Genomic DNA, 18,926 nt, shown 5'->3' with positions numbered 1-18,926 from the left:
TTGGGACACTGAGGCACAAGAATTTCTTGTACCTAGGAGGCAGAGGTTGCAGTGAGCCGAGATTGCGCCACTATACTCCAGCCTGGGTGACAGAGTGAGACTTTTTCTCAAAAAAGAAGAAAAAAAGAATTATATGTTTTTTTGTGCTAGATGTTGAGAATTATGAAATTCTTTATTTTCAAGTTTATTCCCCCTTAATTCTAAATTGTAGTCATGTTTCTTGCGGTATTGCCTGTCTATAACCTGACTTGTCTCTTCTGTTTGCTGTTACTAATATATTTTGTTTATTTGTAAACCACAAAACAAAACTTAAAAAGTTGAGCTTTATGAAAAGCAGAGTGAATTCCTCAAGAATAAAGTTCAGGTGGTTAGTAGAAAACTAATGTTTCTTTTTGTAGCTGTATTCTAGATATGTGCTGTCTAATTCATGGTAACTAGCCACATGTAGCTGTTTCAATATTTAGAAATTATAAGAAATTTGATTCCTTCCTCAGTTGTAAGCACTAGCCACGTTTCAAGTGCTCACAGTATGTGGCTAATTGCTACTGTATTGGACAATCCCGGTATAAAACTGTACCATCATCTCAGCACATTGTATTGTGCAGTGCTGTTCTATATGGTTGAAATAGATTTTAATAAGATCTTGTTTTTTCACTAACACAAAGATGGAGCAGAGTTCCTTAACATAAAACTAATTTAACAGAATATACTCTGTTACTAAGTATATTTCTTCTCTCATGTTGCTTTTAAAGGTGAAGTTAGCTTTAATAATTTTCTTCTTTGTAGTCCAAAATGTAGGTTTGAATACAAACGATCTGAAACACCTAGTAGGTACTATTGCTATTGTGGAAAAGTAGAAGATCCACCTTTAGATCCGTGGCTTGTGCCTCATTCATGTGGCCAAGTATGTGAGCGTGAATTTAAACCTCCTTGTGGCCATAAGTGTTTACTTCTCTGTCATCCAGGTGAGTTATATATTGCATTTTAAATTGTTTGTGGGTGATTATTTCTTCTTATCTTGAGGCAAAAAAAAAATTGTAAAAGTTGAATTCACAGTTTAAGTTTGCCATGAGAAAATATTGAAAGTTATTGCCTTTTGTAAAGTATCAGTAAAAAAAGTTCTAGAAATTATTGATAGGTGTAGAAATTGAAAGTTTTAGTTTCTGACTTCAGATTTTTTTTTTTTTTTTGCTTTTACTGAATTCCAGGTCCCTGCCCTCCTTGTCCAAAGATGGTCACAACTACTTGTTACTGTAAGAAAGCAAAACCTATCCCTCGTAGGTGCAGTGCCAAGGAATGGTCTTGTCAGTTGCCATGTGGACGGAAGTTGCTTTGTGGGCAACATAAGTGTGAAAATCCTTGTCATGCAGGTAAAAGGCCATACCCATTAGATTTTTCTGACTTTAAGCAAAAGTCAAAGCAATCTTTATTGCTTTTATGTTTCTGTGCTAATTTATCATTCTGGTTTTAGGAAGCTGTCAGCCTTGTCCAAGAGTTAGTAGACAAAAGTGTGTCTGTGGCAAAAAAGTAGCTGAAAGAAGTTGTGCAAGTCCACTATGGCACTGTGATCAAGTAAGTTTATATGCATTTCGAGGGGTGGGTATTAAAGAATACACAAAGCATAGACAACCTAGAAAGCAGCAAGGCTAATCAGGTTTAGTTGGATAAAAGGCAAGGAAGAGGAGCAACTCAGATGAATTATATCATGTTTTAAGAAACTACTTTTAAATTAAATATCATTTTTCATTATTGGAGGAAAAATTTTTTTCAAAGTAACGGCTATTTGTTGAATTTTGGATTCACTACATTTGTACGCTTTCTTGCTAGCTCTTGTCCCCTTCTTCTCTTTCCCCTCTCTTCAACCAGCACCCCTCCCTGCTTCTTGAATTAATCCAATTGAGGAAGTAAGATTGATTTTATAGGTTGCTTGTCCTAGAATTGGCATGGTTTTAATGCCACTTAGAACTCCTTGGTGAATGGCCATATGGAGCTGCATGTAGATTTTTCCGTATTGTATTTTTAAAATATACTTTCTGGTGCATAAGAAATATATGTGTGTGTATACATATGTATATATGTATCTGTATATACATATGTATGACACCTGTATAAAATATAAAGTAAAATAATATGAGGGACATAAAGCAGTTGTTTATGTGTGATTGAAAAATGGATTGTGTCTTGTATGAAGTCTTTTTTTGTTAACTTTTAAATCCTTCATTAGTGTTTATTGCATTTCATTTTAGGTATGTGGAAAAACACTGCCATGTGGGAATCATACATGTGAGCAAGTTTGCCATGTTGGTGCTTGTGGAGAATGTCCTCGATCTGGGAAAAGGTTCTGTCCATGTCAGAAATCAAGTAAGACTTGTGTTTTTTTAATATATAGGAAATGATCTGTCAAGCCATAAAAAGACATTCAAAAGATGTCCTCCAGGAAACTTAAGTGCATATTACTAAATGAAAGAAGCCAGTCTGAAAAAGCTACAAAATTTAAGCCCCCAACTATATGACATTCTGGAAAGGTCCAAACTGTGGTGATCAATGGCTTCCAAGGGTTGAGGAGAGAGAGAGAGATGAATAGGAGAGACATAGAAGATTTTCAGGGCAGGGAAACTCTTCTGTGTGATACTATAATGGTGGATATATGTCATTATACGTTTGTCCAAACCTATAAAATATACAACACCATGAGTGAACCCTTATATAAACTATGATCTTTGGGTGATTATGATGTGCCAATGTAAGTACATCAGTTATAACAAATGTACCAGTCTGGTGGGGTTTGATAATAGGGGAGGCTGTGCTATTGTCATTATTATGTAATAGGTTATAGGTGAGTTTATTTTAGGCTGCTTTGAGATATAGCATAGTAGGATAGCACTTTGAGTAAGCTTTTTTGACTCTCCACAAATAACAGCATCATATGTATAAGACTACTAATACTTGTCACAATATGTTTATGTTAAAGGTGAGTTTTATAATTTTGTAGTTGTTACAGTTTTTTAAGAGAGGTGGTTTTATCCTGTCGCCCAGGCTGGAGTGCAGTGGTGTGATCCTAGCTCACTGCAGCCTCAGACTCCTGGGCTCAAGTGATCCTCCTGCCTCAGCCTTCTCAGTAGCTGGGAATACAGGCACCTGTCACCATGCCTGGCTCATTTAAAAAAATTTTTTGTAGAGATGGGCTCTCCCTATGTTACCCAGGCTGGCCTCGAACTCCTGGCCTCAAGTAATCCTCCTGCCTCGGCCTCCCAAAGTGCTGGGATTATAAGTGTGAACCACTGCACCTGGCCTGAGTTTTACAGTGTTTTAAAGACTAAATCTTTCTTTTTGTCTTTGTGGGGTAGTTCAGAGCAAGTTTTTTAAAACAAATTTTTACATTAGGAAAATTCATGAATGGTTTATGTAGTCTTTACTCATTTCTTTAGATAAACTATTTCTGAAGTAGACAGCCCATAAAAATGTGTTTCTTGAGGATGGTAACGTGTCAAATTTCTTTTTAAAAATCATAAACTTCACAAATATTAGGGATTATTTTCATTAAAGTTAATTTTTCCCAATGATTATGTGGATACAAAAATTTATAGTCTGAAAGTGATAGCGTTCCTTAGGGAGCCTGAAGAACATGGCACTTTGTTGATGTTTAATAATAATGTCTCTTATTATTAACCTTGACTTTTTGTATGTTTTTAGAGTTTTCTTTGCCTTGTACAGAAGATGTACCAACTTGTGGAGACAGTTGTGACAAAGTACTTGAATGCGGAATCCATAGATGTTCACAGCGTTGTCACCGAGGTCCCTGTGAAACATGTAGACAAGTTAGTCATCTCCTGTAATAATTACTTTTAAGAGCTACCTATCATAATATATCAAATGAGATTGTCCTGTGGTTGTTTTCTATTACTTATTTTCATATACATCTGTGTCATGATCTATATGAATTTAGTGACCTAATATTAGGGTAAGAAGCAGGAGAGTACAGGCATACCACGTTTTATTGCATTTCACTTTACTGTGCTTTGCCAATACTGCGTTTTTAATAAATTGAAGGTTTATGGTAAGCCTTTGTAAAAGTCTTTCAGCTCCATTTTTCCAACAGTATGTGCTCATGTCTCTGTCACTTTTGGTAATTCTTGCACTATTTCAAACTTTTTCATTGTCATTATATCTGTTATGCCAGTGATCTTTGATGTTACTATTGTGATTGTTTGTGGTTGCCACAGACCATGCCCATATTAGACAGTGAATTTAATGGTTACATGTTGTGCATGTGTTCTTACTGCTCTACTGACCAGTCGTTCCCCATTCTCTTTCCCTCTCCTTGGGCCTTCCTGTTCCCTGAGAGACAACAATATTGAAATTAGGCCAATTGATAACCCTACAATGGCTTTTGTAAATGTTCAAGTGAAAGGAAGAGTCGCACATTTCTCATTTAAATCAAAAGCTAGAGATGATTAAGCTAGTGAGGAAGGCAAGTTGAAAGCTGAAGTAGGCTGAAAGGTCTCTTGCATCAATTAGCCATGTTGTGAATGCAAAGGAAAAGTTCTTGAAGGAAATTAAAATTGCTACTGCAGTGAATACAGGAATGTTAAGAAAGTGAAACAGCCTTATTGATGATAGGGAGGAAGATTTAGAGGTCTGCAAACAAGATCGAAGTAACTATAATATTACCTTAAGCCAAGTACTCCAAAGCAAGGCCCTAACTTCAGTTCTGTGAAGGCTGAGAGGTGAGGAAGCTGCACAAGAAAAGTTTGAAACTAGCAGAGGTTGGTTCATGAGGTTTAAGGAAAGAAGCCCTCTTCATAATATAAAGGTGCAAGGTGAAACAGCAAGTGTTGATGTAGAAGCTGTTGGGTTATCCAGATGATCTAGCCAAGGTAATTGATGAAGGTGGCTACATTAAACAAAAGATTTTCAAACTGAGATGAAATATGAAGATACCATATAGGACTTTCACAGTTAAAGCTTCAAACCGTCAAAGAATAGGCTGACTTTCTTCTTAGGGGCTAATGTAGCTGATGACTTTAAATTGAAGCCAGTGCTCATTTACCATTTCAGAAATCCTAGGGATCTTATGAATTTTGCTAAATCTAGTCTGCCTATGCTCTGTAAATGGAACAACAAAGCCTAGATGACAGCACATCTATGGACAGCACATCTTTATGGCATGCTTATAAGCCCACTCTTGAGACTGACTGATCAGGAAATACTCCTTTCAAAATATTACTGCTCATTGACAATGCACCTGGTCACCCAAGAGCTCTGATTGAGGTGTACAAAGAGATGAATGTTTTTATGCCATGTCTGCTAACACAGTATCCATTCTGCAGCCCATGGATCAAGGAATAATTTTGACTTTCAAGTTCTATTTTTTAAGAAATACATTTCCTAAGGCTATAGCTGCCATAGATAGTGATTCCTCTGATGAATCTTAGCAATGTAAATTGAAAACCTGGAAAGGATTCCTCATTTTAGATGCTATTCAGAACATTCATTATAACGAGAGTAGGTCAAAATATCAACATTAACTGGAGTTCATAAGAAGTTGATCCCAGCCCTCATGGGTGACTTCGAGTGTTCAAGACTTCAGTAGAGGCCTAGACTTGAGACTTTAAAGTTGTATATGTCATTCTGGTTTTGACCAGAGTACCAAGTCCACAAGTTAGCTTACTAGATAATCTAGTTTTTTTGGCTTTACTGAGACAAGAGTTGCAGATGTTATGGTTGTAATGAAATGTAAGTGGTTTTATTATGTGATTTTTTTTTTTTTTTTTTTTACTATTCAATATCAGTTTTGTAAATTTAATAACAAATTTATATGAAGTCCTTTTTGGAACAAAGTAAGATATAAGCAAATGTTTTAGGAAATTCAAATTGGTTTTTGATAAAGTTTATTATACAAATTTAGTGTTAAAATTTTTGTTCGTTATGTTTTAACAATTGTAGAAGTTGCAATGTGAGGAAAAAATATTAACAAAAATCAATTTTAATAGCATTTCTTTTATTCTTCCAGGAAGTAGAAAAGCACTGTCGCTGTGGAAAGCATACAAAACGAATGCCTTGTCATAAACCTTATCTGTGTGAAACTAAGTGTGTTAAGATGCGTGACTGTCAGAAGCATCAATGTAGAAGAAAGGTTTGTGTATTAACCTTGGAAACCTCTGATTTAAAGACTATATTGAATTTCTCCGTTTTGGGCCCACAATAAGTGCTGTCTTGAATTGTTTCTCAAATGTTCAGGCATACGCTTTGCTTTAATATATTAATAAATGTTCTAGATGAACCTTAATCTAGATAATTTTTGTGCTAGTGGGAATTGTACCAATTTTTTCAAATGAGAATAGTTTCTTGTCCTGTGCATTGTCCTCTCAGCTTGATATTTCTGATCACTGAAATGTATGATTTTCATGTTTTATATTTGTGTATTTTATAAACCCCAAATACATTGTCTTTACTTTTGCTTTAAATAATCAGTTATCTTTTCAATAGCTTGAAAAAATAAGAAAAAGTAATTTTTGATATTTATCATCATACTTGCTTAGGTGTTTTTCATCTTTTTGTATAGATTCACATTTCCATCACATTTCATTTTTGTTTCTATTCTGAAGGAGTTCCTTTAACATTTCTAGTAGTGCTGGCCATGAATTCTTTCAACTTTGTATGTCTGAATATACCTTTCTTTAGTCTTTGTGAAAAATATTTTTACTTTAGAGTTCTAGTTTGGCAGTTTTTAACCCCCATACTTAAAAGGTATTGCTCTACTATCTTTTAGCTTGCATTTTTTCCAGTAAGTGGTATGCTGTGATTGTTGTATCTGTTCCTCTGTACTGATTGTTTCTCTTTTTGTCTGGCTGGTTATTAAGATCTTTAACTTTATCACCAGTTTTCAGCAGTTTGTTTCTGGTGTTCCTTGGTATGGTGTTCTTTATGTTTCTTAACTTAGTTTTCATCGAGCTGCTTAGATCTGTAGGTTTATAGTTTTTATTATATTTGTGAAATTTTTGGTTTTTATTTCTTCAGATTTTTTTTTTCTGTTTTCCCTACCCATCACCTTTTGAGACTTCAAGAACATGTATATTATATGCTGCTTGAATTTCTAAGTTCACTGATACTATATTTATTTTTCAGTCTGTTTCTGTTTTATATAGTTTTGTCTTCAACATTGCTAATTTTCTTCTGCATTGTCTAATCTGCATTTTATCCCATCCTGTGTTTTTCATCTGAGAATTTGAGTATTTTCATCTCTAGAAGTTGGATTTGGGTCTTTTTTATATCTTCCGTGTTTCTCCTTAGCATGTTCATGCTTCCTCTATCTACTTGAATGTGAGATAGGCTATATTTGTAATGTCTGTTTTAATATCCCTGTGTACTAATTCTGTCATCTCTCATTTCTGAGTCTGTTTCTGTTTGACTTTTCTGCTTTTTTGGGGTTATGTTTTCCTGCTTCTTTGTCTGCTAGATGATTTTTGATTGTTTCTAGACATGAACTTTACATTTTTGGGTGCTGGTTCTTTTTGTTTATTTGTATTTCTTTAAATATTTTTAAGCCTTATTCTAGGACAAAGTTAAGTTACTCAAAAACTGTTTTTTTTTTTTTTTTTTTTTTTTCAAAAAGTGTTCTTTCAGAGGCTTGATATTTTTAAGTGTGACCAGAACACTCTTTTGTTTAGGGCTAATTTGGCCCCATTACTGGGGCAATAGGTCTTCTAAGTACTCTACTTGATGCCCAGGTATTAGAAGGTCCTTCTACTCTGGCTGTAAGGAACACAGACTTTTTCCCAGCCTTGTGTGATCTCTTGAAATTATTCTGCCTTCTCCTTCCAGTGGTTCTTTCTCAGCTTTTGGATTGTTTCCTCTCACACACATACAGACCAGTACTCAGCCAAAGACCCAAGAAGTTCTTTCTGGAGTTCTTCAGAGCTTTTTCTGTACTGCTGCCTTCTCTGCACAAATTCTAGCCACACTGGCCTCTCTGAACTACGAATTTTGCCTACTCAACTTTATGAGACAGCCAGATTCTGCTTATGATCTTCCTCCTTGTGCTATAGCCAGAAGTCTTCATGTGTAAGCTGATAGCATTGCAAGACTTACCTAGTTTGTTTCCCTTCTGTTAGGGACTGCCATCTGTGCTGCCTCATTATCTAATATCTCAAAACTGTAGCTTCATATCTTTTATCTGGTTTTCTAGTGGTTTGAGACAGGAGTGTAAATCTGGTTGTTGTTACTCCATCATAACTCAAAACAGAAGTCTCTATTGGCTTATTCAAGTCATGGACCACATAACCTTTTCCCCCACTGGCAAAGTGATAGGATAGGCACATAGTATTACTTAATAAACATTTGTCTAATTGAATAAACTATATTGCCTTTTTTTTTGAGACAGAGTCTTGCTCTGTCATCCAGGCTGGAGTGCAGTGGTGTGATCTCGGCTCACTGAAACCTCCGCCTCCTTCAAGCAATTCTCCTGCCTCAGCCTCCCCGAGTAGCTGGGACTACAGGCATGCACCACCATGCCTGGCTAATTTTTTAGAATAAACTATATTGACTTAATTGCTTTTTAATAATGTACATTTTGTTTTTAGCTATTTTTATATAATGAAACTTACTCTTATTTACAACCCTAAGTTTCTTTAAGACAATTGTAGTCTGTATTTCCTTTCCAAAGTTAGGTAAGTAAGAAGTTAAGGAAAGAGTTAAGATGGCAATATAGACTTGAAGTAGTTGACTGGTGTCCATGATTGAAAAATTAGGACAGGTCATAGATAGCTATATTTCTCACAGACACAGAAGTGTCTGTGAAACCAGGGAAGTGACAAAGAAAGCTGGATGCAGGTAGCCTATCTCTGCTTCTCTTCTTTAGTCTCTTAATCTATGGTTTGAAAATAACTGCCAAACGAAGCCAGGAGCAGTGGCTTATGCCTATAATCCCAGTACTTTGGGAGGCCAAGGCAGGCAGATTGCTTGAGCTCAGGAGTTTGAGAGCAGCCTGGGCAACATGGCAAAACTCCATCTCTACCAAAAATACAAAAACTACTCGGGTGTGGTGGGGAGAGCATGTAGAACTAGGTACTCAGGAGGCTGAGGTGTGAGGATGGCTTGAGCCTGGGAGGTGGAGGTTGCAGTCAATCAAGACTGTGCCATTACACTCTAACCTGGGCAACAGAGCCAGACCCTGTCTCAAGAAAAAAAAAAAAAGAAAAAAAGAAAAAGAAAATAAATAACTGCCAAATGAATCTATACGTTGAATTGATTTTAATTAAATTTTTTAAAAAACCAGACTAATTGTTTTCCTGAATTGACATTCCTTTGGTTAGTGTTGTTAGTCTCTGCATAGATAAAGGAATGAAATTATCTGATGGAAATGTTTTGAATCATAGAATAATTAACTGAAAGTCAGGAAAATTTAGCTTGATTTGTTAAATTAGGTCATCATAAGTTCTTAGTGAAGTATGTTTACTTACCAGAAGAATGTTGATATTCTTGAATACTTCTTTTAGTGAAAAGTATATCTTTTGCTTTCCATAAGTTCTGTAACTAGTAATGACATGGCTATTATTCATGGGTTTTTGAATTACCTGTTCTTTATATATTGCTTTCTCTTTAGTGTTGCCCTGGAAACTGTCCACCTTGTGATCAAAACTGTGGACGGACTTTAGGATGTAGAAACCATAAGTGTCCATCTGTCTGTCACAGAGGTAAACTTTAATAATAGCTATGATTTTATGTTTGTAGTGATGTAGTGTTTTTTTTTATTGTCAATATTCAATATAATGTATTGAAATAGTGTTTTATAGTCATTATTTATCTCACTTGACTCTCTTAACCTTGAGAAGAAGGTAAGGCAGTTTGCCAGTGTCTCTATTTTATAGGCAAAGAGGTTGAAGCTTAAGAGCGTTCGGTAACTTACTCAGGGAAATGTCTAGTACGTTTGAACCCAGAATTTCTGTATATAAAAGTATTGTCCTTTCTATAACACCATATTGTTTTCCCACTTCCTAACTTCCCCCACACAATTTTTTAATCAATGAAGGTGTTCATAGCGTTTTGAACACCTTATTTATTCTGAATTTTATATACTTATTTGTAATTAAATCTAGTAAAGGATTAGATAATGTCCTAAGCTGGTGATTTTTAAACATTTTGATCTCATGACCCCTTTACACTCTTTTGGTCCCCAAAGGGCTTTTGTTAATGTGAGTTTTATTCATTGACATTTATTGTATTTGAAATTAAAATAAAATGTAATAATATTTATTATTTTTTAAAAAACAGCAATAATAAACCCATTATATCTTAATACAAGTAATATGTTTTACAAATGTCTTTAATGTCTAGCTTAACAGAAAATAGCTGGATTCTCATATATGCTTCTGCATTCAGTCTGCTATGGATATCTCTTTTCACTAGCTTCTGGAAAACTATGCATGTGAGACCTTGCAGACCTCCTGAAAGGGTCTCAAGAACCACTAGGGTTCCTGGACTATACTTTGAGAATTATGTTATAAGTTATTACTAGACATTAAAAACTGAGTTAACTTCACTCATTTGGATTATGTTGATATGAAATGGAATCTACTGAGATATGGTATACAGTATTGGAAAGATCGTGGACTTAGAGTAAGAAATCCTGGATTGAAGCCTAGACTCTACCACTTAGTAGTTTAATACCTAGAACAAACTACTGAACTGTTTCTCAGTTGATCTCCCTATCCTTTCAGAAATCCTGCAGCGTATATGGAACTACTATTTATATGTGGAACAGGCCAGGAGACTATTGGCCCGAGTTTAATAGAACTAGTCGCAGAGTCAGGATGTGAACCCAGTGTTTATATTTCCATTATACTACATTCCTTCCTCATTAGGAAAAGTGTCAGATTCTATTTACCCTGTAGACATTTCCTGTAGGTGTTCTTTGATTTGCCAGTGAAGTTTAGAAATAGTTTTTCAGGTATGCTGTCACCAACACTAGAAAGATTTTATTTTCCTTTATAGTCACTACATCACTGACCCATTGAGTTTTTGCAGATTTTTGCAAACTACATCTCTGTGATATAACTGGTTTAACAGTAGTAAATCTAATATTATGTAATTTACCACATTAAAAGACCAAAGGAGGAATGAGATCATCTTGATAAATGTCTAACATCTATATAAGATAAAAATTTAATTGGAAATAGACATATCCTTAACCTGATAAAGAGTATCTGCAAAAAGTTTAGAGCAAATATCGTACTTACTGGAGAAGTGTTGGAAGCATTTCCCTGTCTCATATTCTTGTGAAGCAAAGCCCATAAATATTTCAGTATTTGTCTCTAAAAGATGGATTCTTAACCTAAATGTAGTTAACATATTTTTTAATATCAGCAAATTTCTGGTTTTCAAATTTCTTGTTGTCTCATAAATAACTTCATTTTTTACATCAGTTTATAGACTCAAAAACCTAATGAAATTGATACGTTGTAATTGGTTTTGTCTCTAAAGTCTTTTAATCTATAATTTCCATCCTCTATCTCCTTTTTTCCCCTTGTGACTTATTTGTTGAAGAAACTAGGTTGCTTTATTTAGTTTCTCAGAGTCTGGGTTTTGCAGATTGCATCTCTGTGGTATTATTTAACATGTTCCTCTGTCCTCTGTATTTTTGATAACCTGTTAATTGGATCTAGAGGTTTGATCAGATTCAGGTTTTGATATTTTTTGGTAGAGTGGTGTTTTTTTGTTTTGTTTTGATAGATTTCTATTAACCCCTAAAAAAGCTTATTAGTCGCAACAAAATTTTCCCTGATGTAAAGTATGTGGAAGATGCTGTTGTGCAACTGTCAATATTTGTTTCATCTACAGTTAAAAAGAATGTGGAATCATAATTTCATACCATTTTTCCATCATTCTAGAATCCTTCATAATCAGAATTATACAGTAATTTATAGGGGGAATATACTAACTGCATGTTTGTGTTGTGGGTATATGAAAATTTGATTTATAGTTTTGTTTTGTTTTTTGAGACAGATTCTCTCTCTGTCACCAGGCTGGAGTGCAGTGGCGCGATCCCGGCTCACTGCAACCTCTGACTCCCCGGTTCAAGTGATTCTCCTGCCTCAGCCTCCCGAGCAGCTGGGATCACAGGCATATGCCACCACGTCCAGCTAATTTTTGTATTTTTAGTAGAGCCGGGGTTTCACCATGTTGACTAGGATGGTCTCGATCTCCTGACCTCGTGATCTGCCTGCCTCGGCCTCCCAAAGTGCTGGGATTACAGGCATGAGCCACAGCACCCAGCCGATTTATAGTTTTTTTAAAATTCAGGATCATCTGTGTTTATAGTTTCAGAACTACCCAAATCATGCCTATTTTGGCTATTAACTGGTATTGGTCAGTATAGTTAGAGTCTCCCTATACTATTTTTTCATTTTGAAAGTATTATCATGGAAGCTATTTTAATTATAATGAATTCTGTTGGTCAGTAGGGAGACTGTTCAGAGAAATTATCCCTTATTTTCAAGATTTAATTTTAAAAAATGTGATCCTGTTGTTTAGAATAACAAAAAGGTTATGTTTGGTAAGTTCCTCTGCTGAAGATGAACGAAAAATTGTCATTGTTAAGTATAGAAACTGATATAATATGCCAAATGAGAACCGACTTAAATATCACTATCAACTTTAAAAATACAACTTGTAGTCATTCTTTAGGTAAAATAAAAATAAAACTTGATACGTGGGTTAGGATAACTTGACTTGCATTAACATCAAGAATATATGTGTCAAAACACATTTGGTGTTTTGTATAATAAATGTTATGTTTGACCCTACAATGTTTTACCTCTAATTTTCTCTTTTTCTATGTTCATTATTTGAATTATAATTCTTAATTTGTGTTTGTTTTAGGGAACTATTTTGAACTTCTAGAGGCACTTAAGCCAGGATATTGTCCATCTTTAATCTTTTTTTATCAGGTTAACTCCCGGTTCATGTTTTGCTTGGTCCTGACACCTAGGCAACAGTCTCTTTAAGATACTCATTTCTTCGTTGAAAACTCTTCTTCCTTCATTATTTCATTTCTGATAGAGTTCCTTACTGGGAAAACTAGAGTGGAAGAAAGCCCTTCAGATGATGACAGAACCTCTTGGAGCGAACTTTATAGCCTGCTTTAAAGATTTCTTTGATTTTGTTTTTTTATATTTCTGCCAACCCATAACAAAAGAGTGTAAAAAGCTGAAACCAAAATAACATTTTTTTTTTTTTTATGTTTAGAAGAGATCTATTTGGGATTATATCCTAAAATGGTGGCTTAATACTTAGTCTTCCAGAAAGTACAATTAATGTAAAATTGACTGTACTTGCTACTAACCAATATCAGGTCATGAGAAAGAAGTTATTGGGAATTCATCTAAAAATTGTGTACTTGGATAGATGTATGAAAGTAGGCCAGCGATATTATTGTTAATGTTAAATTTTCCAAAGACTTAAATCCATTTTTGCTTGTTTTAGTTTTGAATGAGTAATGTGTTAAATTTGTTATTTAGAACAGAAGTTTCAGCACATTTTAGAGAAATGTCTAAAACTTTATTGAGGTACCAGTGTACAGAGAGAAAAGTGTTATAAATCAGGGGCTGGGTGCAGTGGCTCACGCCTGTAATCCCAGCATTTGGGAAGCTGAGGTGGGAAGATTGCTTGGGTCCAGGAGTTCGAGACCAGCCTGGGCAACATAATGAGACCCCTCCATCTCTATAAATAATCAAAAATTAGCTGGGCATGGTGGTATGTGTCTGTAGTCCCAGCTACTTGGGAGGCTGATGTGGGAGGATTGCTTGAGCCCAGAAAGTTGAGGCTGCACTGAGCTATGATCATGCGACAGCACTCAGCTTGAGCACAGGGTGAGACCCTGTTACAAAAAAAAAAAAAAATAGAGAAAAGTATTACAAATAAAAAGTATACAGCTTGTTGAATTTTTACAAACTGAACATAGCCAGGTAACCAAAACTTACATCATTAAACAGAACATTACCAGAATTTTCCACACCTTCCTTGCATCCTTCATAACTATCACTCTGATTTTGAACAGTACAGATTAGTTTTTCTTGTTTACGGAATCATGCACTATGTACTCTTTGTGTCTGGCTCAATGTTTTGTGGTAAGATTCATTCATGTTGTTGTAGTTTCTTCATTCTTGTTGTAGAGTATCCCATTGTGTGAATATACTAAATTTATGTATTTTACCATTGATAGGGATTTGGGTAGTTACGGAAACTTTTTAATTGTCAGACTTTTTTTTTTTTCAGGCAGTTGCTATCCCTGCCCAGAAACCATAGATGTGAAGTGTAATTGTGGCAATACAAAGGTGACAGTGCCCTGTGGCCGAGAACGTACCACAAGACCACCCAAGTGCAAGGAGCAATGCAGGTGAGTTTGAAGCTTTGCACAAGCGTCCGTCTGATGTTGTACAAATTTAAATTCATATTGGCCTTTTAATAATTTAATTTTGCTTTAGTGTTTTAAAATATTAATATTCACAGTATACTCATTCTGTATGGAATCAGAAGATATGTAAATAGATAATTGTCCTTTAGATGTAATTATTCAATGACTAAAAGTAATTTTTGAAAATTGTACTTTATGATTTAGTCGACCACCAACTTGTCATCATACAAGTCAAGAAAAACATCGCTGTCACTTTGGCTCTTGTCCACCATGTCATCAACCTTGCCAAAAAGTTTTGGAGAAATGTGGTCACTTGTGTCCTGCTCCGTGTCATGATCAAGCATTAATAAAGCAGACTGGCAGGGTAAGGTAATAATGCTATTAGAGAAATAGTGCATTGCTGTGGGTTGTACTTTCTTGCTTTTACTTAGTTTTTCAATGAGCAATGATTAAGCACTTATTGGGAAACACTGTGCTTGGAGCAGGGTACAAGGTAATCAAGACTTGATTTTGTGTTAAGCAACTCACGTGTAGAAAAGGAGTGAAACCAATGTTTGCAAATACAGTGTGATAGTTACATTATGATCATGATATAGATGAATTTGGCAGTCCTCCTTCATTTATTGTGGTTTAGGGTTATAGATATCTCCTATAACCTTATTTTAAAGATTTGTTCACTTTTTAATATTTAATATTTATTTATTTTTAGTTATTTAATTTTTTTTTTTTTTTTTGAGACGGAGTCTTACTCTGTTGCCCAGGCTGGAGTGCAGTGGTGTGATCTGGGTCACTGCAACCTCCACCTCCCGGGTTCAGTGATTCTCATGCCCTAGCCTCCTGAGTAGCTGGGATTATAAGTGCCTGCTACCACGCCCAGCTAAGTTTTGTATTTTTAGTAGAGATGGGGTTTCAGCTTGTTGATCAGGCTGGTCTTGAACTCCTGACCTCAAGTGATCTGCCCGCCTTGGCCTCCCAAAGTGCTGGGATTACAGGCGTGAGGCACCATGCCCAGCCCAGCCTCATGAACGTTTATTGAGCCCTTACTAAATATCAAGCATTTTTTTAGGTGCTGAGGAACAACAGTGAGTAAAATAATGGAGATTATATTCAATAGGTAGATGTTACAGTTTACAATTGTTTTTCTCATTTCCTTATTGGAAGCAAAGGAGGCTACACTGCCTTTGTTCTACCATTTATAAACTGGATTCTGTCTCAGTTATTAATACCAAATGTGTGTGGAGGGGAACATTTAATACAGATAAAATGAAATATTTCAGTAAGCACAACTTATTGATTATTTGAAAAAATTTCAACCTGCTTGAGCAGAGGATACATGGAACTGTTTTCTTAGATTCTTAAAATGGCCATATGATTTAATACCTCTGACTTAACATTCTTATGTATTTTATTTGTAGCACCAGCCTACAGGCCCTTGGGAACAGCCTTCTGAGCCAGCATTTATTCAGACTGCATTACCGTGTCCTCCATGTCAAGTCCCTATTCCTATGTAAGTATTAGAATTTGAATTAAAAAAAAAAAAAAACAAAAAACTTTTGACATAGCTTGAAGGGTATCTGAAGTCAATCTCTGTTTTTTCTTAGTTCAGTTCATTATTATTTCAGGCCTAGCCTATCAACTAGTCTGTCTGTGTTAACCTTCTTTCTTTTCAAACATGTTTGTCCTACTTAACATATAAACCTACTATAGATATCTTTTTTTGAGTCTTTACCCCCAGTTGGAGTTTGATGCCCTTCTTAGCTTTCCATAGCAACTTGTGCATGCAATTACAAAAACAAATCCAAGGAACATCATTTGTTAGTTTTCCTGATGACTCCCATACTGGAGTGTAAGCTCCCTGAAGACAGAAGAAAGCCAGGTTTTAGATAAGGCAAACTGGGGGAATATTTAAAGGAAGCCTTGGAAATGAGAGGAAGTAGTTTCCTGGATGGGCCAGTGAATGACTGGGACTGAGCTGTAAGGAGCTGAACCTACAGTAATACAGAATCCTGGAATTTTTTATACTTCCAGCAGAGGTTATGGAGTATAGGGAAAAAAGCGCAGAATGCTGAGAAGCAACATAAAATTAGAAAAGGGGCTGTTGTCTACAACTGAGGTGACAAATTAAACATTGGTATTTCTGGTGTATTGGTCTTTTAAAGAGAGGATTGTTTTTGTTTTTTAATTCTAAAAGCTTTCATTTCCACAACATTCCTCCCAGTTGAAATAGCATGTATATTTTTGTATATTGGTCACACAGTCAAGTTGGGAAGCAAAGTGTTGTTAGGAGATGTATGCACAAATAGGGTAATTTTAGTCTGTAGATTTAATGGAGGAGGGCTGTGTAGTTAGCAGAGAGGTTTTTCATGTAGGTATTCAGTTGAGACTACTCTTTTACTGAGGACTTAAGTTATGAGGAACCAAGTTGTTGCAAGTATCTCTAAGTTAGAATTATTAGTGGCCTAAAATTTTTCCTTGAGAGAAACAGAAGAGACATTGATATTATAATTCATAGGCACGAAAATGTTGTCATAATTACCTAAGTAATTAGGTCATAAGTACCTAATTACCATTGAGTTCCTTAGCCTGTTTTTTTTTTTGAGACGGAGTCTCTGTCACCCAGGCTAGAGTGCAGTGGTTCAATGTCGGCTCACTGCAACCTTCTCTTTCCAGGTTCAGGATGTAGCACAGCATTTGACAGAATCTGACACACTTTCTTGATAAAAGCACTCAAAAAGCGTGGAAGAAAAGATAATTTTCTCAACCTGATAAAGGGCATCTGTGAAAAGCCCACACAGTTCACATAATACATTGTGGTGAAAGATTAAAAGTTTTCTCCCTAATAACAGGAACAAGACTAGGATGGCTGCTCTTGCCACTTCTTTCAAGATTGTACTAGAATTTTTAGCCAGAACAATTAGGCTAGAAAAAGAAATTAAAAATGTCTTTTTACTTGGAATAAAGAAGAACTATTTGTATTTTCAGATGACATGATCTTGTGTGTGAAAAGTCTTAAGGAGTCCTCAAAAATGCTATTAGAGTTACTTAATGAGTTCATTACTGTTGTAGAAAACATCACTATACAAAGCCAGTGGAATTTCTGTACACTGGAAACAAACAAACTGAAAGTGAAATTAAGAAAACAATTACACTTAATAGCCTGAAAAGAACATTTTGTTTAAGAAATTCAATAAAAGAATATAAGATTTGTACAGTAGAAACTACAAAATCTAAATGAAAACCTAAATAAAAAGTGCAGTAACATTTATCCCTCACACAATTAGACTGGAAGTAGAGTAGCTCTATAGTTGATTTATTTGGTTCATTCAATCACACATCATCAAAAGCTCAGATTGTCTTTCCATTTTGTTATCCTCAGTGTGTCATCTTTGACCTCAGACTGTTTGCCTTTCTGTTAACTTCTCAACCCAGACATGAAAGTTTCCAAAGGGAGAAATGGAAATGTGTAGCCTTCTGTGTGTCATCATCATCACCTTTTCCTTTTCTTCTTTTCTTTTTTTAAAGGGTAAGGAAACTTCTCCAAAGCTCTACAGGAGAACTCTTTTGACATTTCATTAGACCATTTTTTAAGCCAGTCCCTGGAAAGGGAAATGATGTGTTTATTTTCTTAAATAGACTTTATTTTTTAAGAATGTGTTCACGTTTACAGAGAAAATTGCAAAGAAAGTATAGAGAGTTCCTATGTGTGCCCCCATACCAGTTTTCTCTATTACCAACTTTCATTAGTGATACAATTTTTACAGTTGAGGAACCAATATTGGTACTTTATTATTAGCTAAAGTCCATAGGTTACATTAGGATTTACTTTCTGTGTTATATGGTTCTGTGGGTTTTAATAAATGCATAGTGTCATGTATTTACTATTATAGTTTCATACAGAATAGTTTCACTGCCCTAAAAATGCCCTGTGCTATACCTGTTCAACCTTCTTTTCCCCTCCCCATCTCAAACTCCTAGCAACCGCGTTATCTTTTTACTGTCTCTGTAGTTTTACCTTTTCCAGAATGTCAATAGTTGGAATTATACAGTATATAGCATTTTCACAGTATATAGCATTTTCAGACTGGCTTCTTCACTTAGCAGTATGGTTTTATGGTTCCTCTGTATCTTCTCATGGATTGGTAGTTCATTTATTTTTATCATTGAATAATAATACATTGCATAAAGCTACCATAGTCTGTTTATCCGTTTACCATAGAAGAACATTTTGGTTGCTTCCAAGTTTGGCAATTAAGAATAAAGCTGCTATAAACATTTATGTGCAGATTTTTGTGTAGACATAAGTTTTCAGCTCATTTGGGTAAATACTTAGGAGTGTAATTGCTGGATCTCATGGTAAGACTTTGTTTAGCTTTGTAAGAAGCTGTCAAACTGTTTATTAAAGTGTCTGAATCATTTTGCATTCTCACAACAGTGAGTGAGAATTGTTGTTGCCCTTTATTCTCACCAACGTATGGTATTGTCAGTGTTTTGGATTTTAGCCGTTCTATTTTTA

At 35.3% G+C, this 18,926-nt stretch overlaps 1 protein-coding gene across 3 annotated transcripts in view; it reads left to right on the top strand.

Annotated features, from left to right (window-relative positions):
* Positions 1 to 18,926, top strand: part of NFXL1 (nuclear transcription factor, X-box binding like 1) — a 72,982-nt gene that overhangs the window by 14,654 nt on the left and 39,402 nt on the right. For all 3 annotated transcript variants that reach the window (XM_055246564.2, XM_063619493.1, XM_055246566.2), the window contains exons 6-15: positions 787 to 965; positions 1,209 to 1,370; positions 1,472 to 1,572; positions 2,247 to 2,361; positions 3,694 to 3,818; positions 6,014 to 6,136; positions 9,605 to 9,695; positions 14,275 to 14,395; positions 14,618 to 14,777; positions 15,829 to 15,920. In XM_055246564.2, coding sequence (XP_055102539.1) covers positions 787 to 965; positions 1,209 to 1,370; positions 1,472 to 1,572; positions 2,247 to 2,361; positions 3,694 to 3,818; positions 6,014 to 6,136; positions 9,605 to 9,695; positions 14,275 to 14,395; positions 14,618 to 14,777; positions 15,829 to 15,920 — 1,269 coding nt within the window. The remainder of the gene's footprint in view (positions 1 to 786; positions 966 to 1,208; positions 1,371 to 1,471; positions 1,573 to 2,246; positions 2,362 to 3,693; positions 3,819 to 6,013; positions 6,137 to 9,604; positions 9,696 to 14,274; positions 14,396 to 14,617; positions 14,778 to 15,828; positions 15,921 to 18,926) is intronic.

This window comes from Symphalangus syndactylus, chromosome 16 (assembly GCF_028878055.3).
Source record: "Symphalangus syndactylus isolate Jambi chromosome 16, NHGRI_mSymSyn1-v2.1_pri, whole genome shotgun sequence".
In the NCBI taxonomy this organism is placed as follows: Eukaryota; Metazoa; Chordata; class Mammalia; order Primates; family Hylobatidae; genus Symphalangus; species Symphalangus syndactylus.
Note: the sequence above shows the minus strand (reverse complement) of the source record. Positions and strands in the feature narration are given on the sequence as shown.